At 45.8% G+C, this 27895-nt stretch overlaps 2 protein-coding genes across 2 annotated transcripts in view; one reads left to right on the top strand and one right to left on the bottom strand.

Annotated features, from left to right (window-relative positions):
• Positions 1 to 425: 425 nt before the first annotated feature.
• Positions 426 to 27895, bottom strand: part of LOC148144666 (uncharacterized) — a 39539-nt gene continuing 12069 nt past the window's right edge. Inside the window, exon 2 of the mRNA XM_087975009.1 lies at positions 426 to 1327. Coding sequence (XP_087831135.1) covers positions 701 to 1327 — 627 coding nt within the window. The 3' untranslated portion in view covers positions 426 to 700. The remainder of the gene's footprint in view (positions 1328 to 27895) is intronic.
• LOC148144667 (uncharacterized) lies at positions 9919 to 27389 on the top strand. The gene is made up of 4 exons (XM_087975008.1): positions 9919 to 10242; positions 11208 to 12365; position 12600; positions 26510 to 27389. The coding sequence occupies exons 2-4, from the start codon at positions 11566 to 11568 to the stop codon at positions 27068 to 27070; spliced, it is 1362 nt and encodes a 453-aa protein (XP_087831134.1). The 5' UTR covers positions 9919 to 10242; positions 11208 to 11565; the 3' UTR covers positions 27071 to 27389.

Here is a 27895-nt window from a genome sequence, read left to right as displayed (position 1 = left end):
ATTATCAAGGACACTCAATAGTTGCTCCTTGAACAAGCTCCACATATCATTTACACTCTTGCCTTGGAGTCTACTTTTCCAAGCCACACATCCTAAGTCATGCCTCACCGCATCATAATTTCCCTGACCCCAGCTATAACTCTTGCCCTGTAGTACACACTTATCCCTCTCCATCACGAGTGTTAAAATCACCGAATTATGGTCACTATCCCCAAAGTGCTCACCTACCTCTAATTCTAACACCTGGCCTGGTTCGTTACCCAGAACCAAATCCAGTATGGCCTCACCTCTTGTTGGCCTGTCTACATATTGTGTCAGGAAACTCTCCTGCACACATTGAACAAACACTGACCCATCTAACGAACTTGAGCTATAGCTTTCCCAATCAATATCAGGAAAGTTAAAGTCCCCCATAACAACCACCCTATTACTGTCACTCATCTCCTGAATCACCTTCCCTATCCTTTCTTCAATGATTCTAGGACTATTAGGAGGCCTGTAAAAGACTCCTAACAGGGTGACCTCACCTAAAAAGGGCATGAGTGATTCAGATGGGGGATCTCACGCCCCCTCCCCCAAAAATGGTTTCATCGTTAGATTCCGAACTCCAGACTTCTGACCGAATTCCAATTCCGCCATCTGCCACGACGGGATTCAAACCCAGGGGTCCAGTCGATAATGGGACTCTGCCATTGCTCATTCAATCCCCCTGCCATGGCATGTGAACTCGCTGGTGCCTCTGCAGGTGGGAAGAGCGGGTGAATCCCTTCCCACACTGAGAGCAGGTGAATGGCCACTCCCCAGTGTGGACCCGCTGGTGGACCAGCAGGGTGGAGGCCTGTGTAAAGCCCTTCCCACACTCAGGGCAGCTGAAGGGTCTATCCCCAGTATGGACCCACTGGTGCTTCAGTCTGTCGGATGAATTGCTGAAGGCTTTCCCGCACTCGGGGCAGCTGAAGGGCCTCTCCCCCGTGTGGATCCGATGGTGCCTCAGCAGGGCGGAGGAATTGCTAAATATCTTCCCACACTCAGGGCAGCTGAAGGGCCTCTCCCCCGTGTGTCCCCGCTGATGCCTCAGCAGGGCTGAGGAATTGCTGAAGGCCTTCCTGCACTTGGTGCAAAGGAACGGCCTCTCCCCGGTGTGGACATGCCGGTGGGTCAGCAGACTGGAGGCCTGGGTAAAGCCCTTCCTGCATTCGGGACAGCTGAAGGGTCTCTCCCCCGTGTGGACTCGTTGGTGCTTCAGCAGGTCAGAGGAATTGCTGAAGGCCTTACCGCACTCTGTGCAGGGGAACGGCCTCTCCCCGGTGTGAGTGCGCCGATGAGTCTCCAGGGCAGACGGGAAATGGAAACTTTTCCCACAGTCACCACACTTACATGGTTTCTCTGCGGAGCGGGATCGCTCAGGTTTTTCCATGGCCAAAACTACGCACAAAAATGTGTAGAGCCCCTCCCTGCCGTGAATCCCTCTTTCCAGCCTGTATAACTATTTCTGGCTCCACACTCAGTGCGCTGCAACAGTACGGTCTCTCATCCAGTCCCAATGATTCTGAAAACATACAGAAACAGGAACCAAAAAGCTTTGCTCCTTCTCACAGAATCACAGTTGAAAATTGTTGCATTCCCAATGGATTGAGTGACTGTCCGACATTGACATCAAAGTGAGGATTGCAGACACTGGACACTCAGTGTTGAAAAGTGCGGCGCTGGAAAAGCGCAGCAGGTCAGGCAGCATCCAAGGAGCAGGAGAGTCGATGTTTCAGGCATAAGCCCTTCATCTGTTGATTTTGAAACTTCCAAATTCAGATCTTCAAATAATCTGTAAAAAGAGATTACAAAAATCATCACTGTCAGTGCAGGGTAGAAATTCAGAACAAGCAACTCTACTTTCCGCAGAACGTTCTTTTCTTTTGTTACTCCACAAAACTGAAAGCATCATCCCACTCTCTCTCTTCTCTCCCCCTCTGTTCTCACTCCGTGCTAATTCTCCTGAAGATGCTGATTCAGGATCTTACAGGGGCAGAAAAGCAAAAATGTCAAGACTGACATCTCTCTGAATTTTGGATAACTCCACCTGAAAGTTAATATCTTTCCCAACACTGGAATACTGCTGAGACTGAACAGGTCTGATTTTGGGAAACAAATACTGTGTCAATTCAGGGTGAACCTGCAATGCAGCTTCTTTACGAACAATGAGGCACGAAATGGTTAACATCCCCAGGAAGGGGGAGAAAAGGAGACATCAAGGTATTGACACCTACACCAGAGAGAAAGTTAACATGCCGATCAGGTATCCAGAAATAATCTAGGCCCGTTTGCCAGCACTTGGCCCATTTTCCTTTAACACCTTCCTATTCATATACCCATCCAGATACCTTTTTAGATTAGATTAGATTAGATTAGATTAGATTACATTAGATTACATTAGATTAGATTACAGTGTAGAAACAGGCCCTTCGGCCCAACAAGTCCACACCGACCCGCCGAAGCGAAACCCACCCATACCCCTACATTTACCCCTTACCTAACACTACGGGCAATTTAAATGTTGTGATTGCACCAGCCTCCACCACTTCCTCTGGCAGCTCATTCCTTACACACACCGCCCTCTGAATGAAAAAGTTGCCCCTTACGTCCCTTTTAAACCTTCCCTTCCCCACCCCACCTGCCCACCCTGAACCTATTACCCTTACATTCTGGAGTATCCCATCTCAAGGAAAAGACCTTGACTATTTACCCCATCCATGCCTCTCATGATTTTATCAACTTCAGCCTCCAGCACGCAAGGGGAAACAGCGTCATGCTGCTTCACCTCTCCCTATCACTCAAACCCCCCAACCCTGGCAACATCCTTGTAAATCTTTTCTGAACCCTTTCAAGTTTCACAACATCCTTCTGATAGGAGGGAGACCAGAACTGCACACAACATTACAAAAGTGGCTATGGTTCTGCTGAACAATGGCAATTTAATTCCAAAATATTAATTTCTTCATGAGAAGGGAATAATTGGCAATGTAGCTGTAAGAGGCCTCTTGCGGAAGAGTGAAGAACTGAGTGAGAGAACTTTCCATTAAAATGGAGAGGAACAGAGGTGATTCTGAGACTGGGGACTTAAATCTAAAGCAAGGAAATTACAGGCACAAACAGGCCACAACAAATGAAGGAACATTATTGAAAGAAATGACAAACATTTAAAGAGCACCTGGAGGAACTGCAACAGTTGTCCATTCCTGTCTGAAAAAATAAAACACAGAAGGTGGCACAGCCACGGCTAACAAGGGACATGATGGATAGGGCTAGATCCAAAGGAGTGGCGTACAAATTGGCTCAAAATAAAGTAGCAGATCTGAAGACTGGGAGCAGTTCAGGTTTCAACAAAAGGATTGGTCAAAAGGGGAAAATGGGGAATGTGAAGAGGAAAAAAATTAGAGAAAACAATAACAACTAGAACAGGCAAAGTTCTCATGTGGAACAAAGAGATGGCAGACCAATTAACCACATATGTTGCTTCTATCATAAAACACAGGTAACATCCCATGCTCGGGTTGAGGGATTTGAGCTATCGGGAGAAGTTAAACATGCTGGCGGTTTTCCGTGGAGAGTCGGACGCTGAGGGATGACCTTATAAAGGTTTATAAAATGATGAGGTGCACGGATAGAATAAATAGACAAAGTCTTCTCCCTGGGGTGGGGTGGTTGATAACTCTAGAACATAGGTTTAGGGTGAGAGGGGAAAGATTTAAATGAGTTGTAAGCGGCAACATTTTCATGCAGAGAGTGGTAAGTGTATGGAATGAACTGCTGGAGGAAGTGGAGGAGGCTAGTGCAATTGCAACATTTAAAAGGCATCTGGATGGGTATATGAATAGGAAGGGTTCGGAGGGATATGGGCTGGGTGCTGGCTCAAGTTCTCCCTCCTCCTGCATTGAATTTCAAATCCATCTTCATCATGTCTTTCCTCCACTCTTGGCGTTCTCTTTTCTCCTGTCTACAAACTGAAAATAACATCAACACATTAATGCTCTCCTGGTCACTGCGATCTTGGAAGTACCCAGTTTCGGTTCCAGCTCCACAAATGATCAGATTCATTCACCTCAAATTCACAGTCCGCCTTCGTGTCATTCTAGATCTCTCTCTCTCTCTCTCCCACTCCCTTTTCCTGTTTTAGGGCCACACAAACCAAGCTCAGGGCCAGGTCTCTCAGAGTGAAATGAGGAAATTCTAGTTGAATGACACCAACTGTGACTTCTCTCCCGGAAATGACAGCTGATGGTGCCCTCACCAAGATGGCCGCCCGCACTCCCCGCCCCAAGTCAACATGCACCTTAACCTTACAATGATGGCGCCCTGTTACCCCGGCAACACGAGAGCTCCTTCGGTGGTGAAGTCGGCCTGGGGAGGTTTTCTTCACGGCCTCAGGCCTCCCCCTAGGAGTTTATAAACTCCCCAGTCTCCCTCCTCCCGCGGTTCCCAATCCTACCCTGTCTCACTGTCTCCTCTCCCCGGGGGCAGGAGCCAGGTCTTGGCGCTCGGGCCTAGCGACCTCCCCGGGATGTTCCTGAAACCTGGTCCTGTTCTGAAGGAGGATCCCCGGACCCGAAACACCTCCTCACATTCCTCCCGACACGAGCTGCCGGACCTGCTCAGCTTTTCCAGCGGCTCCTGTTCTTGTTCCTTCAGCCGCCGGCGCCATTACTCTCCCGCACTCAGTAACTTTGCCTCGCCGCACGCATGCGCACTGCCAGGGGCCCATAGAGAGGTTTCTCGATCGCATGGGATCGTGGGAATTGAAGGCGCCATTAATGTCATGAAATCCAGTATCCCATATGCCTTCTTAACTGTCCTATTCACGTGTTAATGAAGTTATGCCCGAAACGTCGATTCTCCTGGTCCTTCGATGCTGCCTGACCTGCTGCGCTTTTCCAGCAACACATTTTCAGCTCTGATCTCCAGCATCTGCAGTCCTCACTTTCTCCTCCTTAATGAAGTACACGTCAGGGGTAAATCATTCATCGATTTTAGATTTATACATTGAGTGGAACACTACAGGTGTTTAACTATAAACTCTAGTTCCAATTCAGTGTCAGTATAATCGCTTTTTATCTGCTCTAAAATAAGCACCGAATCAATGCACTCCATCTGACCCTTCTTAACGTTGATTTTCTTTAGTTTGCAGATTCCAACACCCTGTTTAAATAATTTATTAAAATCTACTTCTGGTACATGGGTGTCACTGGCTGGCCAGCATTTGGTTCTCCTTGAGAATGTGGTGGTGAGCTGCCTTCTTGAACTGTTGCAGTACACATCCTGTACGATGACCCACAACGTCTTGAGGGAAGAAATTCCAGGATTTGGACCAGTGACACTGAAGGAACATCTCCAAGCGAAGATGGTGAGTGGCTTGGAGGGGTACTTGCAAGAGGTTTTGTTCCCATGTATCTGTTTCCTGGTCCTTCTAGATGGAAGTGGCTGTTAGTTTGAAAGGCAATTTGTAAGGTGCTTTGGTAAATTTTTGCAGTGCATCTTGTAGATACTACACACTACTGCTTCTGAACAGTGGATATGGTACCAATCAAGCAGGCAACATTGACCTGGATGGTATGAAGCGTTTCAAATACAGTTGCAGCTGCAACCCCATCCAAGCTAGTGGGGAGTATTCCATTACACTGCTGACTTGTGGCTTGTAGAAGTTGGAATAGGTTTTGGAGAGTCAGGAGGTGAGTTACTCACTACAGTATTTCTGGCCTCTGACCTGCTCTTGTAGCCACTGTGTATGTATGGTTCATCTAGTTGAGTTTCTGTTCAATGGTTAACCCCAAGGATGTTGATCGTGGGGTATTTAGTGACAGTAACATTGTTGATATCACAGGTCAGTGGTCAGATTATCTCTTTTGGGGATGAGTCATTCTGTGACATTTGCATGGCATTCATGTTACTTGCCACTCATCAGCCCATTGGATATGGTTAAGATCTTGAAGCATTTCAAGCAGAGTTTTATTTAGAGAAATGAGAGGTGTTGCATTTTGCAGCTGTATAAGACATTGTTTCGGCCACTTTTGGAATACTGTGTTCAGTTCTGGTCTCCCTGCTATTGCAAAGAGGTTGTGAAACTTTGGAAGTGGTTGGAGAAGATTTACAAGGCTGTTGCCATGCTTGTGACCTACAGTGAGAGGCTGAAGAGGCCAGGGATATTTTCCCTGGAGAATTGGAGGCTATGGGGGTGATCTTATAGATGTTTATGAGGGGCATGGATAGGGTAAATACCCAAGCACTTTTTCCCAGGGTAGGGGAGTCCAAAACTAGAGGGCATATGTTTGAGGTGAGAGGGGAATGATTTAAAAGGGATGTGACCGGCAAGGTTTTCATGCAGAGGATGGTGCATGTGTGTAACAAACTACCAGATAATGACAACATTTAAAAGGCATCTGGATAGGTACATGATTAGGAAGGATTTAGAGGGATATGGGCCAAATGCGACTAGGTTAATTTAGGATATTTGGTTGGCATGACAAGCTGGGCCGAAGGGTCTGTTTCCATGCTTTATAACTCTAATCAGCTTTGCTGAAAGCAGAAGAGTCAGAGCACTTTCAGAGCAGCTTTCAAAGATGTTTTGCCCTTTCTGGGAGCAATAGACAATAGGTGCAGGAGTAGGCCATTCTACCCTTCAAGCCTGCACCACCATTCAATATGATCATGGCTGATCATCCTGAATCAGTATCCTGTTCCTGCCTTATCTCCATAACCCTTGATTCCACTATCCTTGAGAGCTCTATCCAACTCTTTCTTAAATGAATCCAGAGACTGGGCCTCCACTGCCCTCTGGGGCAGAGCATTCCACACAGCCACCACTCTCTGGGTGAAGAACTTTCTCCTCATCTCTGTCCTAAATGGTCTACCCCGTATTTTTAAGCTGTGTCCTCTGGTTCAGCACTCACCCATCAGCGGAAACATGTTTCCTGCCTCCAGAGTGTCCAATCCTTTAATAATCTTATATGTCTCAATCAGATCCCCTCTCAGTCTTCTAAACCCAAGGGTATACAAGCCCAGTCGCTCCAGTCTTTCAGCGTAAGGTAGTCCCGCCATTCCAGGAATTGACCTCGTGAACATACGCAGCACTTCCTCAATAGCCAGAATGTCTTTCCTCAAATTTGGAGACCAGAACTGCACACAATACTCCAGGTATGGTCTCACCAGGGCCCTGTACAGCTGCAGAAGAACCTCTTTGTTTCTATACTCAATCCCTCTTGTTATGAAGGCCAGCATGCTATTAGCCTTCTTCACTACCTGCTGTACCTGCATGCTTACCTTCATTGACTGGTGTACAAGAACACCCAGATCTCTTTGTACTGCCCCTTTACCTAAATTGATTCCATTTAAGTAGTAATATGCCTTCCTGTTCTTGCCACCAAAGTGGATAACCATACATTTATCCTCATTAAACTGCATCTGCCATGCATCTGACCACTCACCTCACCTGTTCAGGTCACCTGTAATCTCCTAACATCCTCCTCACATTTCACCCTGCCACCCAGCTTAGTATCATCAGAAACTTTGCAAATGTTATTACTAATACCATCTTCTATATCATTAATATATATTGTAAAAAGCTGCGGTCCTAGCACTGATCCCTGCGGTACCCCACTGGTCACTGCCTGCCATTCCAAAATGGAGCTGTTTATCACTACTCTTTGTTTCCTATCAGCCAACTAACTTTCAATCCAAGTTAGTACTTTGCCCCCAATACCATGCCCCCTAATTTTGCTCACTAACCTCCGATGTAGGACTTTATCGAAAGCTTTTTGAAAGTCCAGGTACACTTCATCTACTGGATGTCCCTCGTCCATCTTCAGAGGTACATCCTCAAAAAATTTCCAGATTATTAGTCAAGCATGATTTCCCCTTCATAAATCCATGCTGACTCTGACCTATCCTGTTACTACTATCCAGATGTGTCGTAATTTCATCCTTTATAATAGACTCCAGCATCTTTTCCACCACTGAGGTCAGACTAACTGGTCTATAATTTACTGCTTTCTCTCTCCCACCTTTCTTAAAAAGTGGTACAAATTAGCCACCCTCCAATCCGCAGGAACTGATCCCGAGTCTATCGAACTCTGGAAAATAATCACCAACGCATCCACGATTTCTCGAGCCACCTCCTTCAGTACCCTGGGATGTAGACCATCAGGCCCCGGGAACTTATCGACCTTCAGACCTAACAGTCTCTCCAACACCAAATTATGGCAAATATAAATTCCCTTAAGTTCAGGTCCTTCAGCCACTGTTACCTCAGGGAGACAGTTTGTGTCTTCCCCAGTGAACACAGATCTGAAGTACCAATTCAATTCTTCTGCCATTTTTTTGTTCCCCGTAATATATTCCCCTGTTTCTGTCTTCAAGGGCCCAATTTTAGTCTGAACCATTTTTTTGCCTTTCACATATCTAAAAAAGCTTTTACTATCCTCCTTTATGTTTTTGGCCAGTTTACCTTCATACCTCATTTTTTCTCTGTGTATTTCCTTCTTAGTTATCCTCTGTTGTTCTTTAAAAGCTTCCCAGTCCTCCATTTTCCCACTTATCTTTGCTATGTTATACTTTTTCTCTTTTAACATTATATGTTTCTTAACTTCCCTCATCAGCCATGGCCACCCATGCCTCCTCCTAGGCTCTGTCTTCCTTTTTGGAATGAACTGATCCTGCATCTTCTGCATTATACACAGAAATATCTGCCATTGTTCCTCCACTGTCATCCCTGCTAAGGTATTGCACCATTGAACTTTGGCCAGCTCCTCCCTCATAGCTCCATAGTTCCCTTTATTCAACAGAAATATTGTCTCTTCCGATTGTACCCTCTCCTTCTCAAATTGCAGATTGAAGCTTATTGTATTATGGTCACTACTTCCCAATGGCTCCTTCACTTCGAGGTCCCTGATCAATTCTGGTTCATTGCACAGAACAAGTTACAGTGAAATCTTTAATTTGTGGGACAGCAACTGAGTGAATGAGTACATCCAGAATTTTAATGAAAAGTGGGAATTCATTGCACTGTGGGGATGAAGTGCTTTAAGGTTTACCGGCAGTAAGTACAGTGTGCTGAGTGGGGAGCTGAGTGAAGGGTTAGGTGGATTCTTGTTTTAAACTGCTCATTTCTTTCAGCCTCCAGCATTGTATTTCCACTGCTGTACATCAGAAGGAGTGAATCAGTCACTGTTATCATTAGAAACCTTACGGTTTTCAATACCTCATTGTTTCCTGAGCATTTTAAAGTTTACTGACAGCAGCGGGGTTTAGGCCGTGCTCACTGGAAACGATTAAGCAGACAAATAACACACATACGAGAGGGCAGGGTGGGACTTGTCTTTTGATTTGGTGGAAGGTGGGAGGTTCTGCGCGCTGTGATCCGGGGCAAACACGACTGCAGTAAATCATTCAATCTCTACAGTGTGGAAGTAGGCCATTCAACCCCTCTGAAGAGCATGCCATCCCGACCCACGCCCACCAGCTCCCTGCCCTGTCTAGTAGTTCCTGCTGGGGGATGAGACTCGGCCATAAAATTAGGGGGAGTAGATTTAAGGTAGAGATGAGGAGGAGCAGTTTTTCCCGGAGAGTAGTTCATCTGTGAAGGGTGAGGGTGGATTGGCCATGCTACATTGCCCCACATGGTCCAGGGATGTGCAGATTAGGGTGGATTCGCCATGTTAAATTACCCATAGTGCCCAGGTATGGGCAGGTGATGTCTATTCGGGGGGTAAATATCGGGCAGGAGGGGAAGGGGAATGGATGTGGGTGGGTTACCCTTCGGAGGGTCGGTGTGGTCCCATTGGGCCGGGTGACCTGCTTCTACATTGTGCGGATTCTCTGAAGTGAAAGGATTTTTGCAAACTGTGCAGAGCAGTGCGGGCCGTTAGTCCGGAGCAGGCGCACTGCGGAGCCGCCGTTCGCCCCGCCCCTTCGTCTCGTCACGCCCCATCTCGTGGTCCGTCGCTCGACACTTGCTCCTCCCACTGTCCCGGCCTCGCTCCGCCCTCTCACTCTCCTCTTGTCCCCGCTGCTCGCCCCTCCCCTTCCTGTCTCTCCCTCCGCCGCCTCGACCCATCGATGACGTCACAACGCGGAAGTGACTCTGCTCGGTTCAGAGTAAAACCCTTTCGCTGGGCAACTCTTCAATCTAAGAGGGAGAAAATCTGTTCACTGGTAGCAACTGGAGTGAATCCAGGGAGGGCGCAGACTCTGCAAACTCAGGTATGTGTCTTAATTGCCCGGGTGAGGAGGGACAGAAGGATAGGGTGGGGCTGTTTCCCCAGCCCGCGCCAGAATCTTAGGGGTAACCTTATAGACGTTTATAAAATCATAAGGAGCATGGATAGGGTAAATAGACATGGTCTTTTCCTTGGGGTGGGGGAGTCCAGAACGACAGGGTGATTGGTTTAGGGCGAGGGCGGCGGGGGAGGGGGCGTGGAGATTTGAAAGAGACCTAAGGAGGCAACTATTTCACGAGGTTTGGGCGGGTGTGAATGTGTGTACGGAATGACCTGCCAGAGAAAGTAGCGGAGGCTGGTACAATCACAGCATTTAAAAGGCATTTGGACGGGTGTATAAATACGGACGGTTCAGAGGGCCAGGGAACACGTGCTGGCAAATGTGACTAGATTAATTTAGGCTATCTGGTCAGCACAGAAGAGTTTGACTGAAGTGCCTGTGCCTGTTTCTGTGTGTATATGACTCTGACTTTCCACTAACGTTTGCCACGTCTGTGTGTTCAGTTTCTCTCTCTGGTGTCGGTGTTAATACCTTGGTGTCTCATTATGCTCCCCTTCCGGGGGACATTAACCATTTCTTGAGGATGTTCTTCAAGAAGCTGCATTGCAGGTTCATCCTGAATTGGCACACTTTATTTTGCTTTCCACATCAGACCTGCTCACTCTCAGCATTATGCCAATGACGTGAAAGATATTAACTTTCAGGTGGAGTTTCAGAGAGATAAGTCTTGATGTTTTTGCTTTTCTGCTCCTGTAAGATCCTGAATCAGCACCTTCAGGAGAATTAGTTAAAGTGGAGTGAGAACAGAAGGGGAGAGAGAGAATGGGATGGCACTTTCAATTTTGTGGAATAATAAAAGAAAAGAGTGTTCTCCAGAAAGCAGAATTGCTTGTTCTGAATTTCTACCCTGGACTGACAGTGATGACTTTTATATTCTCTTTTTACAGCGTTTGAAGATCTGAAGACAGAAGTTTCAAAATCAACTGTAACGTCAACTCTCCTGCTCCTCGGATGCTACTTGATGTGCTGTGAATTTTCAAGTGCCGTGCTTTTTGACAGTGACTCTCCAGAGTCAGCAGTCCTCACTTTGGTGTCAATGTCTGACAGTCACTCAATCTATCAGGACCACAACGATTTTTGACTGCGATTCTGTGAGAAGGAGCAAAGCTTTTTGGTTCCTGTTCGAGTACATTTCCAGTATCAGTGGGACTGGATGAGAGACCTACTGTTGCAGTGCACTGAGTGTGGAGCGTGTAACAGCTATACCGCCTGTTAAGATGAAATCACGGTGCGAAGGGGCTCTACATGCGTTTGTGTGCGGCTGAAGCTTCGGCCATGGAAAAACCTGAGGAATCCCGCCCTGTGGAGAAACCATGGAAGTGTGGTGACTGCGGGAAAGGCTTCTATGTCCCATCTGCCCTGGAAACTCATCTGCGCAGTCACACCAGAGAGAGGCCCTTCAGCTGCCCTGAGTGTGGGAAGGGCTTTACCCAGGCCTCTGCCATGCGGACTCACCAGCGGGTCCACACAGGGGAGAGGCCGTTCCCGTGTCCCGAGTGCGCGAAAGCCTTCAGCAATTCCTTCAACCTTCAGCCACACAGGCGATTCCACACTGGTGAGAGGCCGTTTTCTTCCTCCGAGTGCAAGAAGGCATTCAGACATTCCTCTGACCTGCTGACCCACTGGCGGGTCCACACTGGGGAGAGGCCCTACAGCTGCCCCGAGTGTGGGAAGGCCTTCAGGAATTCCTCCCATCTGCTGACTCACCAGCGGGTCCACACGGAGGAGAGGCCGTTCACCTGCCCGAAGTGGGGGAAGAGATTTAGTCAGGTGAGCAACTTGTGGAAGCACCAGCATCTCCACACTGGGGAGAAGCCCTTCAGCTGCCCCGAGTGCAGGAAGGCCTTCAGCAGTTCCACCACTCTGCTGACCCACCGGCGGATCCATATGGGGGAGAGGCCATTCCCCTGCACAGAGTGCGGGAAGGCCTTCAGCAATTCCTCCATCCTGCTGAGACACCAGAGGGCTCACACAGGGGAGTGGCCCTTCAGCTGCCCTGAGTGCAGGAAGGGGTTCAGCGATTCCTCCAATCTCCAGACCCACCAGTGGATCCACACGGGGGAGAAGGCCTTCACCCGCTCCTCCCACCTGTGGAGGCACCAACGAGTTCATGTGCTATCGCAGGATGATTGAAGGAGCAACAACCGAGTGCCATTAGGGACTGGACTATCAACCCAGTTCCTGGGACTCCTGAGTTTGAATCCAGCCGCAGCAGATCACGGAATTGGAATTCGGTCAGAAATCTGGATTTCAGAATCTGATGATGAAACCGTTTTTAGGGTGGGGTGAAATTGCTGAGTGAGGCAATACTTCCTCCAGGTTACGGCTGTACCAAGGATCCAATTACAAAGGACAACTTGGTGATGACCAACAGTAAAGAAAGTGAGGTGGGATGGGGGGGGGGGGGGTTGAGAAGTATGCGTGCTTTGACCTTGAGCTGATTAAAAAGCAGCTACTTTTTCTACACCTTTTTGCTGGGGGGATCTGAAGCTTTAACAAAGTTGGGTCACAATAAAGATTACCTGAACTTACCGCAGGCTCAGACTCTCATTGAAAGCTTTGAGCTCCAAGAGGTTTTTTGTTTTAAAGCTGTTCATTTCTTTCAGCCTCCTGCACTAAGTTTTCAATGTTGTGCATCGGGTGGAGCAGTGAATGGGTAGCTAGTATCATTAGAAATTGTAAATTTTTCAGGAGTGCAGGTACTGTGTTTCATTGACATTGTAAAGTTTACTGGCAGCACTGGGAGGTATGGACTGTGTTCACTAGAAACGATGTGGCAGTGCCAGTATTGGACTGGGGTGGATAAAGTTAAAAATCACACAAGACCAGGTTCTAGTCCAACAGATTTATTCGGAAGCACGAGCTTTCGGAGCGCCGGTCCTTCCACAGGTAGCTGTGGAGCAGGATCATAAGACACAAATCTTATCGGAAAATTCATAGTGTCATGCAACTGATGCCTTTTAGAATGGGTTGCAGGTTTCAGTTCATTAATATGTAAATCCAAGAACAACATCTAAGTCATGTTCTTGAGATGACTTATGGTTTTATATTTTTTTTAAAAAGTGACCTTTCATCTCACACAATACATTAAAGTTGTGAGGTTCGAGTCTGTCAGTATCCCAAACTTGAATCAGACTAGTTTGTTTTTAAAGTAGAAATATATAAAATATTACATGGATTGACTGCCTGTAGATTGTGCATTTTGTGACCAAAATTGAAAGGATCTACAAATATAATTCTGCCAATACAAATTCACTCCATAGAGTTGTGTGTGTGTGTGTGCATGTGAGTTTGTGTGTGAGTGCATGTAAGAGTGTGTGCATGCTTGGTAAAGTGAGAGTATGATGGAGTATAAGTCTGTGAGTGTGTGAGCATGTTAGGGTGTGCGTATATGAGAGAGGTATGAATAAAAGCAAGGGATTGCATTTTACTAAAACGAGGAAGGACAGGACTTGTATAGTTAAAACAGAGACCTGGGAGGGTTCAGATACATAGTTATGCAACCTGCAAAGAACTGGTAGACTGAATGGTTACGAAGGCATTTAGCACCATTGCCACCCAGACCCACCCCCTTACTTCATATTTCTCATAGCTAATCCACCCTACCTTGCATATCCTGAACAATAAGGGTAATTTAGCATGGCCAATCCAGCCTAATCTTAAAAACTACCTTCTCAAGAATGTGATTTAAATGCACAACATTTCTAAGAAAAATGTCCATCTGACTTAACACTGGGACCCAGACAGAATTCACACCTATTGTTAGAAAAGCTGTGCATTTGAATGACTTTCTTGCGAAGGTAATTAAAAACAAGTTCTGGAATTAACATGCCAAAGAGCAGAAACCCATTCTAAAAGATGAAAGATTTAATCTAAAATTGTTTAATATATCACATCTCCATGGCACTGGACTCCTTTGGCTATAAATGCCATGATCATGATCTCATTCTCCACAACCAACCTGATAAGAGCGGTGCTCCAAACGTTAGTGTTTCCAAATAAATCTGTTGGTTTATAACCTGGTGTTATGAGATTTTTAACTTTGTCCAAGGAAACACGTGTTGTGGGACTGGTAACAGTTGTTATTTTGTGATCTGTTTCTCCTGAAATTTCTCCTCTGCGCAGGCACGGGTGAACAGTCTGTTTTTGTGCTTTGTGCGAGATCAGGCTAGCAGCTTTGAAATCCTTTAAAAGAAAACTGTAGGTTAGCAATCGTATTTCGAGAATGGTACTTCCAGCTCTGGTAGTCCTGTTGGGTCACCAGAGAGGGACGGAGAGAAGATGTCACATCTAAAAAGCAAATCGAAAAGTTGTTGTGTTTGTTCCGTCAGTTGAGTTGGTTCTGCACTCCGATGAGACTGGATACTGATTTTAATGGATCAGAATTGAACCCGACAATGGAACCCCTTAAATTTCAAGAACGTTGAAAGGGCAAATCAAACTGTAACCTTGAAGAGATATGCTTCCATTTCCAACCTTGGGTGATCCAAATGAGACATTTTTACTGATCACTCCATTTCAGAGTGCTGCTCTTTCATCAGCTGGTCGTGGACAGTAAGGTCATGATCACAATTTATAGCCAAAGGAGTCCACGGTCATGGAGATGTCCTTCACTAAACAATTTTAGATTAAATCTTTCATATTTTAGAATGGGCTTCTGTTCTTTGGTACGTTAATCCCAGAACTTGTTTTAAATTACCTTCAAGAATGTCATTTAAATGCAGAGCTTTTCGAACAACAATGTCAGTCTGACTCGATACTGGGACACACAGAATTCACACCTATTGTTAGAAAAGCTCTATGTTTAAATGACATTCTGAAATGGCTGATCTTTAACATTGTTTCTGAATATATCAATGTAACTATTCTCATTGTAAGTATGTTCACTTTTTGAAAAGAGCTGCTGAAATCTTTCTGAAACTTGCATTGAAACGTGCGTAGTTAGGCCACAGCCCAAGACAGGCTGTAAAGGATGAATGGCCTAATCCTAGTTTTGTGAAATTGATTCTGACTATGTAGAAATAGAGTCATAGAGTTGTAGAGCACAGAAACAAACCCCTCAATCCAGAGAACCAAATATCCTAAATTAATCTAGTGACCCATTTGCTAGCATTTGGTCCATAGTCCTCTGATTCGTTTTTATTCACGTCTCCAACCAGAAGCATTTTTTTTCTTCTTCAGCTAATTGAAGCTGGAGAAGCCTGAAAAAAACTTTTATTCAAGATTTGGCTCCGTGGTGGATTTTCTAAAGCTTTGCTATTGTAGTTTTCAATTTGTCAAAAAAAAAACTTTCAGTTGTTGTTGTCCAAGGCAGAGTACATATTCATTTAAGATATAATTGAGAGATATACATTCTTTACAATATTTTTTCCATCATTACAAGTGATTGTCCATCATTTGGTACATTGAGCATCATCTTTTTGTGATTCAACAGATATGATTTGAAGTGAATTCTGCAAGATACTTTTGTATTTTATCTAACTTTGCTTTGTGTTAAAGATTTCCTTTGTGACATTTTAATTAAAATATCTCAATGTATAATAATGAAACAGCTAATTTATTCTGAAATTATTTCAATTAGTTGGTTAATTGCCAAATAATAGCTGCATAACTGTTGTAAATATTGACACCCAGGAAAGCTATTTTGTTTAATATTAGATTAGATTCCTTTACAGTGTGGAAACAGCCCTTCGGCCCAACAAGTCCACACCGACCCGCCGAAGCGCAACCCACCCATACCCCTAACCTAACACTACAGGCAATTTAGCCTGGCCAATTCACCTGACCTGCACATCTTTGGACTTTGGGAGGAAACCCACGCAGACACGGGGAGAACGTGCAAACGCCACATAGTCAGTCGCCTGAGGCGGGAATTGAACCCGGTACTCTGGCGCTGTGAGGCAGCAGTGCTAACCACTGTGCCACCGTGCCGCCTTTCTAAAGATTTTATAACATTGCAAATTTTATTTCATATGAAAATACAGTGTTTTATTAAATGGTTGAAAGTAACTTTGCACTTAATTGCTCCATTTGGGATTAACCAGATTATTTTTATCAAAATCATATTCACAATTTATGGTGAGTGTATTAACAAACAAATGTTGCCATTTACCATTGAATTGCCTCAAACACAATTTGAAATTCTTGAATGAGTTGATTAAGGGGTACACTGTGAATATTTATTGCGCATTTCTGAAATTCTCTGCACTGCCATTGTATTTCGTTAAACAAGATATGTATCCCTCCTTATAACTTTGTATTTCTTTGATATTTCATTTGCTATTGCCCAAATAACTTCATCAAATGCCAAAACATTTTTTAGGCTGTGAATTTTCAGTCTGGTAATGTCATTCAGTTGTGAACAATCCTACTTAAATATTGATGCTCCAATTTATAGCTCTCAAAAGGTTATTGTTTGCTCCATAAATTTGTAATGGCTCTTTTGTTGAATTATTTCCCTGCATCCACATATATCTGGAATCATTTTCTGTTCAAGAATTTTGTATTAGCTTTTGCCACTTACTGGTGCCATCACCCCTTCAAGATCATTCCAAATCGCAATAACTTGCTTATTTTCTTAAAAAGTAAATCTTACCCCCCGCCCCCCAGCCCAAATCTCTTTTCTTATAAAGTGGCTGCACTATTTCGAATATGGTCACGCTTTCTAAATATTACCATGTACTTTTAATTATGAGATTTCAATGTGTCTTTTTAAATATAAAAATGCCCCTTCAAATGTAGTTATGCCCTTTAAATGTGTTGTGTTCCTCTAAGCGCAATCTTGCCCCTCGTTAATGTATACTTACCCCTTTAGATATGACTGTCTCTTAAAGTGTCATTTCTACTGATAAATAGGGCAACGTCTCTTTGAAATGTAGATTCATTTTGATATGACTGCGTCATTTTGCATATTAAAATATCCCTTTGAATGTGCCCACATCCCTTTGAATGTGCCCACATCCCTTTGAATGTAATTTTGTCCATTTCAATCTATTTGCAGAAATAGCCCATTAAATGTCCATGTCCCTTTTAAAATGCAGATTTCCCGCTTCAGGTAGCAGCAGTTGTAGCGCGAGGTGGCTGTTGCTTGGTGACGGTGAGGCTCCCCCGGCCCCGCCCATCCCCCGTGCAGACGTCACGCGGGGGCGAAGGCGGTTGGGAGGAGAAGTCGCTCGAGCGGGGAAGCGGCGGGAGGGCGGCCGTTAGGAAAATGGCGCCGTGCGGCCCGGGGCAGACACCCGTCACTGGGCACCGCCGCCTTCCTGGCGCAGCTGCTGTGTCACGGCCACACCGGCCGGCTGTACAGCAGGCAGGAGCCGGTGAGCATTCTGGAGGCGGATGTTCCTCAGTCATTGAAGGGGCAGGACCTGTTGAGAATGGTTAGTGAAGTGTGTGGTGTACTGAGCCTTATTAACATGGATATAGTTTGTAATTTGTCAAAGTATACATTTTTATTATTAAGAATGGTTGAGATGTACAGCACGGAAACGGACCGTTCGGTCCAACCAGTCTATGCCAACCAGATATCCTAAATTAATCCCGTCCCACTTGCCAGCACTTGGCTCATCTGCCTCTAAGCCCTTCCTATACGTATACCCATCCAGAGACCTTTTAAGTGCTTTAATTGTAGCAGCCTCCACCACTTCCTCTGGCAGCTCATTCCATTCACGCACCACCCTCTGCATGGAAACGTTGCCCCTTAGGTACCTTTTATATCTTTCTGCTCTCACCATGAACCTAGGCCCTCTAGTGCAGACCTTCACCCCCTACACTAGGGAAAAGACATAAGAAAGTTGAGCAGCCAGACAAGACGGAAAAGCCACAAAATATCGAGCCAGATGGGGAAAAAAGTTGTTCTACCACCTTTTTCTTCTCCTATTGGCATTTGGACACTTCAAAATCTGTCAATAATACCAGCATCACCACTGAGCATATTGCATACGTTCCTCTGTGTCAACAAGCATTGCGCATGTTCCTTGCTTTGGGTGTTACCCTTGTTCAGGACTGGGGGTGGGTGTTGGGAAAGCTGCAGAACAAGGGTGTGCTGGAAGCAGGGTGGTGAATTGGGGATAGGTGGAGACAAGTAGAGGGTACAAACCGATTGGTCACTGGAAGGAAGGAATCTGGTTGGGGGCAGGGAGGGATGGGGAAGAGCCTGGGAAGGGATTCGATGAGTGGGGAAGGAGGTTATTTGAAATTGGAGAACTCAGTGTTGAGTCCTCCAGGCTGTAGGCTGCCCAGATGGAAGATGTTGTGGTGTTCCTCCAATTTGTAGTTTGATTTGTTGCGGCAATGGAGGTGGCCTAAGATGGTCATGTCAGAAAGGGAGTGGGAAGGGGAATTAAAATGGGTGGTGATTGGGAGGTCCGGTCGGCCTATGCAGACCCAGCTGTGACGCTCGGCGAACCGTTCCCTAAGTTTACCCTCTGTCTCCCGAAGACCACAATTGGCAAACACATGGCAAATACAGTACCCCAATGTGAAGTTAGAGCCTTTGCTGTGTTTAAAAAAAATGCAGAAAAGAGATGCATTGTTTAAATGATGACATTGGGATATGGAGAAAGTGAGGACAGCAGATGCTGGAGATCAGAGTCAAAGTGTGGTGCTGGAAATGCTCAGTCAACATTCGATGAGCAGGAGAGTTGACACTTCAGGCACGGGCCCTTCATCAGGAATGACGTGTGGATGTACAAAGGGGCTTCAGCGTCCTTCTACAACAGTCAATGCCAGTCGTCAGGTGCAGCGAGCAATGCAAGTGGTATATTAGCAAGTGGAAATGAGTTCAGAAATGGGGATGCCTGCCTGCAGTTAGGGCATCATTGAATATATTCAAGGCTGAGTTCAGTTGATTTTTGAACAAGAGGAGGATGTTTATGGGGGAAGATGAGAAAATGGCTTTTAAGTCCAGTACAGAACTGTTACAGAGTCATACAGCATAGAAACAGACCCTTCAGTCCGACTAATCCATGCTGACTATGTTCTCAAACTGAACTAGTCACACCTGCCTGTGTTTGGCCCATATCCCTCTGAACCTTTCCTATTCATGTACTTATCCAAATGTCTTTTAAATGTTGTTACTGTACCTGCATCCACCACTGTGTTGGGATGTTCATTCCACACACAAACCACTCTTTTTTAAAAAAAAATGCTGCCCCTGAAGTCTTTTTAAAATCTTTCTCCTCTCACCTTCAAAGTTTGCTCTCTAATCTTAAAATCCCCGCCCGTGGGGAATGACATCCACCAGTCACCTCATCTCCCCCCCCCCCCCGCCCCCCCTCATGATTTTATAAATCTCTAAGGTTACTTCTCAACCTCCTGTGCTCCAGTGAGAAAAGTCCCAGCCTATCCACCTCGATGTAGGTAGATTAATATCCAGTTATGTATGGGACTTTGGTGGAAAGTGGGAATTCACTGCACTGTAGGGATGAAACCCTACCCTATCCAGATATTTCTGCTGGTGGATGAGACTAAGCCACATAATTTGGAGGACTGGATTTCGGACAGAGATGAGGAGGAACTATTTTTCCTGGATAGTAGTCAATCTATGGAATTCTCTGCCCAAGGAAGCAGTAGAGACAGCCTCATTAAGTATATTGAAGACACAGTTGGTTAGGTTTTTGCAGGTAGATTAATTAAGGATAGTTTGGATAATGCAGGGAGGAGGAGCTGAGACGATAGACAGTTTTACCATTATTTTAATGATTGGCGGAGCAGGCTGGATGTACCAAATGGCCTACTCCTGCTTCTATTACTATGAAACAATAACCCTGCATTTCCCATGGCTAACCCACCTAACCTGCACATCCCTGGACATGATGAGCAATTTTGCCTGGTCAATCCAAATCAAGGCTGGTGAGCAATGTCGTGATGTGGGAAATGAGCATCAGAGAATGATAGAAAGGGACAAGGAGAGTAAATATACCAGCAATCAAAACTGGATTCTGAAGATCACAAATGGAAACAAAAAGTGGTGTTTCTGCATGTGTGCTGCACTGTAACAAAAGTAAATGAATTGTCTGCACACATTGAAGAGAATAATTATGATCTGTGACTCCTTACAGAAACATGGCTTCAGGATGACAAGGATTGGATCCTGAATATCGAGGTGGTAGTCAAATGGGAAGCTAGGTAAAGGTAGAGGGTTGCCACTGCGAATCAAAGCACTGACCACAGGGTAGTCTGGTATCCGCTCTGATTTCAGGTCCTCATTTCTCTGTCCTCTGATCTCCCTGTTCCCAGAGAATAAGATGTCAGTCTGTTCTTAGCTCTACTGGATTTCTGCTGAAGCTTTGACGCCCACCCCCTCTTTTTACACCTTCTGGAACAATAAAATATTCAGTCAGTCAATCAAAGCACAATGCACAATCTCCCAGTCTCCCAACCAACTAGACACAAAAGTGTAGTCATAGCAGTGAATCAAACAAGAAAAATGAAACAACATGAGAAACAAATAGGTGCTAGTGCTTAATGTCTGTTCATTAGGAAGCAAACCAGAAATAGGACTCTCCCAGGATTCTGATTGTGCCCAACTTGAGGATCCTCTCACCCTTACATCGAACTGTTAGTACCCAGCTATGATTTACAATATTTACACCAGAAATGAAGCATCTTATCAAATAGAGATAGACACGTACAGCACGGAAGTAGACTTTCTCTCTCTCACGCGCGCGTACACACAAGTCCATGGGGGTGAATTTTTATTTGCAGATACATTCTATTTTGCTTAAAGATGCACAATCTGCAGACAGTCAATACATATAATATTTTGTAAATTTGACTTTGGAAATAGAACAAGGTTTGGACTCTGACCTCACACATTTAATGCTTTGTCTGAGCTGAGATGTCATCTTTGTTACTAAACCTGACGTTATGTTGAGAAGTGCCTTACAGGAAGTTGGAGATTCACATATTAATGATGCCTGCAACCCATTTGAAAAGATGGAAGACTTAACAATCCAGGTTTATTCAATATATAATTTCAGTGGCAGGACACTGCAATGTTTTTCCATAAATTCTGTCCCTTATGATCTTATTCTCCACAACCACCTGATGAAAGAGTTTCGTGCCAAAAGCCAGTGCTTCCAAATAGCTTGGTGTTACGTAATTTTTTTTTTACTCCTGTTTATTTTTTCTTACTCCGTTTTTTTTAAACCCCCACACTACCGCCTAACCGCGGTAGTGCTTATTTTTTTCCCTAGCACCCATGGTGTGTGTGTGCAGGTGTGAGACACAGTGAGAGACACAAAGTGAATGAATCTTTATTCAATTTCCACCACCAGAAAGATAGGAAAACACCCGAGTGGCCAGTGACAAGCACTGCCCTTCACATCAAAGGGCAGCGCTGTGTGATCAAAACAGTGAAGGGGAGGGTAGGGACCAAATCAAAATAGAGTTAGAGGGGGAAACAATGCGCCCACCTCTCCCTGAACAACTCCAGGGTGTTGGTGGACACCGCGTGCTCCTTTTCCAAGAACAACCGAGCTCTAACGTAACCGCGGAAGAGGGGCAGGCAGTCGGCCCTAACGACCCCCACCACGGCCCGCTGCCTGGACCTGTTGATGGCCAGTTTGGCCAGGCCCAGGAGCAGACCCACGAGGAGGTCTTCAGACCTGCCCTCCCTCCTCCGTACCGGGTGCCCGAAGATCCGGAGCGTGGGACTGAAGTGCAACCAAAAGCAGAGGAGGAGGTTTTTAAGAAAATCAAAAAGGGAGTGCAAACGCCCACACCCAATATATTATGTGATTTTTAACTTTGTCCAGGTTAGGATGGATTGGCCATACTCAAATTACCCATAGTGCCCAGGGATGTCCAGGTTAGGTGCATTAGTCAGGGGTGAATGTAGAGAAATGGAGGTAGGGGGGTTACTTTCTGGAGGGTCAGGTGGACTTGTTGGGTCGAGTAACCTGCTTCCACACTGTTGGGATTCTCTGGAGAGAAGAGATTTCTGCAAACTATGCAGGGCAGCACAGGTGTCTCCATGTGAGTTTGTGCGTGAGTGTGTTTTTGCATGCGTGCTTGCTTGGTGAAGTGAGTGTTATGGAGTATCAGCCTATGCGAGGGTGAGTATTGGGGATGTGTCAGAGAATATGTGCATGTGTCAGAGAGTATGTGCATAAGAGAGGTGTGGATAAAAGCCAGGGGTTGCATTTTGCTAAAACAAGGAAGGGCAAGAGGATCTGCAGAGGCTGACCAGATGTCCCAGTCACCACCTATTTTCATTCCTGTTCCCCCTCCCTTTCTGACATGACCGGCTTTGGCCTCCTTCATTGCCACAATGATCCAATCCACAAATTGGAGGAACAACACCTCATCTTCCACCTGGAGTTGTCTAATTTCTCCCCTCCCATCCCCAACTCCCTTCACGGCCTCTGCCCCTCCCATTCATTCTTCCCTGCCACCAACCAGATTCCTTTCTCCCATCGACCATCAGGTTGTACCCTCTGTCTTCACCAATCCCCACTTCAACACCTTGACCCCAGCACCCCTTTATCTGCATCTTGTTCTACACCCATCCCCCATCCGGAAGAAGGATTACACCTGAAACGTCAACTTCTCCACCTCCTGATGCTGCCTGGCTTGCTATGTTCTTCCAGCCTCCTGAATGTCTATATTGTCAATCGAGACACAGACCTGGACCAACTGTTCCAGAGTCTGTTCCCTCCCTGGATTCACTCCCTTTCCATTCAGTTGCTGCAAGTCAACAATTGAACCCCAGAATGAAAAAATAAATTGAAAGAGTGGGTGAGAAAAGAGAGTATTGTGCTCACAGATGTTGGACAGAGGAAGAAAGTTGCAGTCTGGGGTGAAGCTCAATCTTCATTCAGAGAGAGGAGCAGCATCTGTAATCAAATAGACAGAGTCATAGATGTACAGCATAGAATCAGACTCTTCACTCGAACCTGTCCATGCGGAGCAGATATCCTAACCCAATCTAGTCCCACTTGCCAGCACCTGACCCATATCCCTCCAAACCCTTCCTATTCATAAATCCATCCAGATGCCTTTTAAATGTTGCAATTGTACGAGTGTCCACCACTTCCTCTGGCAGCTTATTCCTTAAATGCACCACATTCTGCATGGAAAAAATGCCCCTCAGAACTCATATCTTTCCCCTCTCACTGAAAACCTATGTCTCCAGTCCCCCCCGTCCCCCCCCCCCCGCCACTGACTCCAGGGAAACGACCTTGTCTATTTATCCTCAGCCTCTGACCCTCCAGAGAAAATATCCCTGGCTTACTCAGCCTCTCCTTGTAGCTGAAACCCTCCAACTCTGGCAACAGCCTTGTAAATCTTTTCTGATCCTTTTCAAAGTTTCACAACATCTTTCCGATAGAAAGGAGACAAGAAATGGATGTAGCATTCCAAATGCGGCTTAATCAATGTCCAGCACAGCCACAACGTGACCTCCCATACTCAATGCTGTGACCAATAACGGAAAGCATACCAAACACTGCCTTCACTATTCTGTCAACCCGAGACTCCATTTTCAATGAAGTATGAACCTGCTCTCCAAGGTCTCTTTATTCTGCAACACTCCCCAGTCAGTCCTGCCTGGATTGCTTGACCAAAATGAATTTCTCTAAATTAAACTCCATCTCCCATTGGCCTATCTGATCAATTCTAATTTATAGTGAACTCTTTTTCTCTCATTCTGCAGAAGATGAAAGTCTCCATTCCTTCATACCCTCCCTTGATGCTGCCTGACCTGTTGGGCTTTTCCAACACCACACTCTCGACTCTGATCTTCAGCATCTGCAGTAGTCATTTCTCCAACATTTCCAGAGTCTGCCCCCCCCCCCCCGATTCACTCTCTTCCATTTCAGTTGGTGCAAGTCAAAAACTGAAGCCCCGAATGAAAAATAAATGGAAAAAGAGGATGAGAAAAGAATGCCATTCCTGAAGAAGGGTCTGTGCCCGAAACGTCGAATCTCCTGTTCCCTGGATGCTGCCTGACCTGCTGTGCTGTTCCAGCAATAAAGTTTCAACTCAAAAGAGTGCCATACTCTCAGATGTTGGACAAAGGAAGGAAGTTAGTCTGGGGTGAAGCTCAATCTTCATTTAGAGAGAGAGGAACAGCAGCAGCTTCAGAAGGACATGGTCCACCTTCCACATTCAGACAGTAGGAGGGCTCTGATTGGCAGAAGGATAAGTTTCCTTCCAGTCCGCCAATCCTCTCCATTGGTCAATGAAGGTCGCGAACCGTTTCCGGGGACAGCGACGAGCATGCAGTTTTTGCTGACACCGGCTAACCCGCACAGACCTTGCTGACACCGAGGAGCATGTGCAGTATGCTCTGGAGATGCTGCTGTTACTGACAGATTTTAATTGGTCAAATGCTAATAGGGGAAAAAAAAGAGTAGAGCCACAATTGTGTTCTCCTGTAGCTTGATGTAACCGTACATGCTTGTCGCTATTTTTGCTATTTGTCTTACCGACACCACTCATGATTTTCTAAGTCTCAATAAGGTCACCCCTCAACCTCCTGCACTCCACTGAAAAAAGTCCCAGTCTCTCCTTATAACTCAATCCCTCCAGTCCTGGCAACATCCTGGAAAATGTTTTCCAAACCCCCTCCAATAGTATTCTTCCTATTACAGAGTGACCAGAACTGTACTCAGTACTCAAAGTGGCTTCACCAACGTCCTGGACATCCTCAACATGATGTCCCAACTCCTATCTCAACGGTGTGAACAATGAAGGCAATGCTGCTAAATGCCGCCTTAACCATCCTGTGTCCCAGCAATGCACCTTTCAATAACAATGTACCTGAAAGCCACCATGTCTCTCCGTTCTACAACATGACCCAGTGCCCTACCATTACCTGTACAAGTCCTGCCCTTGTTTTAGCAAAATGCAACCCCTCGCTTTTATCCACAACTCTGTCATAAACATGCTGTCTCTCAGACACACACACATACGCACCACCCACCCCAACCAAAATACTCACCCTCTTACAGACTTATACTCCAATCACACTCACACTTTACCAAGCATGCACACATGCAAATACACACACACACTCACGCACAGATAATAGTCTATGGGGTGAATTTGCATTTGCAGATACTTTCAATTTTGCTCAAAAAGTGCACAATCTGCAGGCAGTTAATCCATGTAATATTTTATAAATTCCTACTTTGGAAATAGAACCAGTCTGATTCAAGCAAGAGTGCGATACAAACAGACTTGAACCTCACACCTTTCATGCATTGTCTGAGCTGAGATGTCATCTATTTTTATAAAACCTTTATAAAACATTTGAGAATGGGTACTTAAAAGTCGTTCTGGGGTTTACATATGAATGAACTGAAACCTGCAACCCATTCTAAAAGATGAAAGACTTACTATCATTCTAGGTTTGTTCAGTATATCCCATCAGTTGCATGACACTGTGATCTTTTGCTATAAATTGTGTCTTATGATCCTGCTCTACAGCTACCCGATGAAGGAGCATCGCTCTGAAAGCTAGTGCTTCCAAATAAACCTAGTGGACTATAACTGGTGTTGTGTTTTTAACTTTGTCTACCCCAGTCTAACACTGGCTCCTCCACATCATTTCTAGTGGAGACAGCCCATACCTCCCGGTGCTGTCTGTAAACATTACGATGCTGATGAAATGATGCAGTAACCGCACTCCTGAAAAATTTTCAATTTCAAATGATATTAGCTAGTCATTCACTGCTCTGATACATGACATTGGAAATTTAGTGCAGGAGGCTGAAAGAAATGACCAGCTTTAACACAAAAACCTCTTGGAGGTCAAAGCTTTCAACTGTACCATTCAAAATCAGAGACAATTACACAGAGTGGTGAACTTAGCCCAGACAATCACAAAGGTCAACCTCCCATCTACATAATCCATCTATCAGGCCCACTGTCAAGGAAAGGCTGCCAGCATTCTCAAAGACCCATCACAGCCGGGCAATGTTTTTCTTCAACCTCTACCATCGGGGTGGATAGTACAGAAACCTGAACCAGCCGATTTTGAAACAGTTCCTACCACACTGTCGTTAGAATACTGAACGCACTCTCAAACTCTTAACATTCACCTGGACCTGTGTTTTTGTTTTTGCAGCTGTTTATTTATTATTTACATATCTTTGCTACTTAACTCTGTGATCTGCCTGTAATGCTCACAAGACAAAGCTTTTCACTGTATCGCGGCACACGTGACAATGAATCAATTCAGCGGGTCCACACTGGGGAGAGGCCCTTCTCCTGCCTCCAGTGCGGAAAGTGCTTTACCCAGCCCTCCAACCTGCTGACCCACCAGCGGATCCACACCTGCGAGAGACCGTTCTCCTGCCCCGAGTGCGGGAAGGGTTTTGCTGTTTCCTCTAACCTCGTGGCCCACCGGCGGGTCCACACAGGGGAGAGGCCATTCAGTTGTCCCGAGTGCGGGAAGGCCTTCAGCAATTCCTCTGCCCTGCTTAGGCACCAGCGCATCCACACCGGAGAGAAGCCGTTCTACTGCCCCGAGTGCGGGAAGGGCTTTACCCGCTCCTCCACACTGCTGACCCACCGGCGGGTCCACACGGGGGAGAGGCCATTCAGCTGTCCCGAGTGCAGGAAGGTCTTCAGTGATTCCTCTGCCCTGCTGAAGCACCAGCGAGTCCACACTGGGGAGAGGCCCTTCAGCTGCCCTGAGTGCGGGAAGAGGTTTACATTTTCCCGCAACTTGCGGAAGCACCAGCGCTCACAACAATCAGATTCCAACGCTGACATTGCCATGAGTCCCCCCCAGGACTGATTCTCCTGACAGTGGGTGCAGTGGGAGAGTTGGTGCACTGTATTTGTTTTCCATTGGACTGCAACCTCACGGCTCAGGGGTGGCATGGTGGCTCAGTGATTAGCACTGCCTCATGGCACCAGGAACCAAGGATCAATTCCACCCTTGGGGCGACTGTCTGTGTGGAGTTTGTGGAGGGTAGGAGAATGGATGAGATAAGAAACCGCTGCCTTTCTTGAGACAAGTCTCCCGGAGAGAAGTTGCTGACTGACTGTCTGATCTGTTGATCCTCAAGTGCCCCATTGCCCTCAGTTAACTGGAGGAGGTCCACACAGATGTACCAAAGCCCCTCTTTGGACAGCGGAAGGAAACCTGTGCAGACAGGGAAAACATGCAAACTCCACACAGTTACCTGAGGCTGGAATTGAACCTGGGTCCCTTATGCTGTGAGGTAGCAATGCTAAGCAGTGTGCCACCCCAATATGTTATAAAACTGGAATAAACCTATTAAGTTGGAAATGTGTCCATACCAAGAACTTACTGTAAATGTTTGGAAGCAAAAGTCCATCGGAATTGTCTTTGGGATGGATCCAAAACTAACTTCGTTAATGATTGAAATTACTTTGACCTCTGGAACTGTCTGCCAGAGAGTGTGTTGGAGTCAGCTTCAATTATGGATCATTAAACTGAAAAGGAAAGCAATTGCAGTGTTCAGTGAAGAATAATACAAGGTACTGTAGTGGGCGGCACGGTGGCACAGTGGTTAGCACTGCTGCATCACACCGCCAGAGATCCGGGTTCAATTCCTGCCTCAGGCAACTTGTGTGGAGTTTGCACGTTCTTCCC

This window comes from Chiloscyllium plagiosum, unplaced genomic scaffold, assembly GCF_037043375.1.
Source record: "Chiloscyllium plagiosum isolate Xiang-an unplaced genomic scaffold, Cpla_swu_hap1 HiC_scaffold_27, whole genome shotgun sequence".
In the NCBI taxonomy this organism is placed as follows: Eukaryota; Metazoa; Chordata; class Chondrichthyes; order Orectolobiformes; family Hemiscylliidae; genus Chiloscyllium; species Chiloscyllium plagiosum.
This window is presented reverse-complemented; position numbering and strand designations above follow the sequence as displayed.

What these genes read in the sequence shown, in the direction of transcription:
- LOC148144667 (XM_087975008.1), top strand. Translation starts at nt 11,566, where the DNA reads ATGCGTTTGTGTGCGGCTGAAGCTTCGGCCATGGAAAAACCTGAGGAA.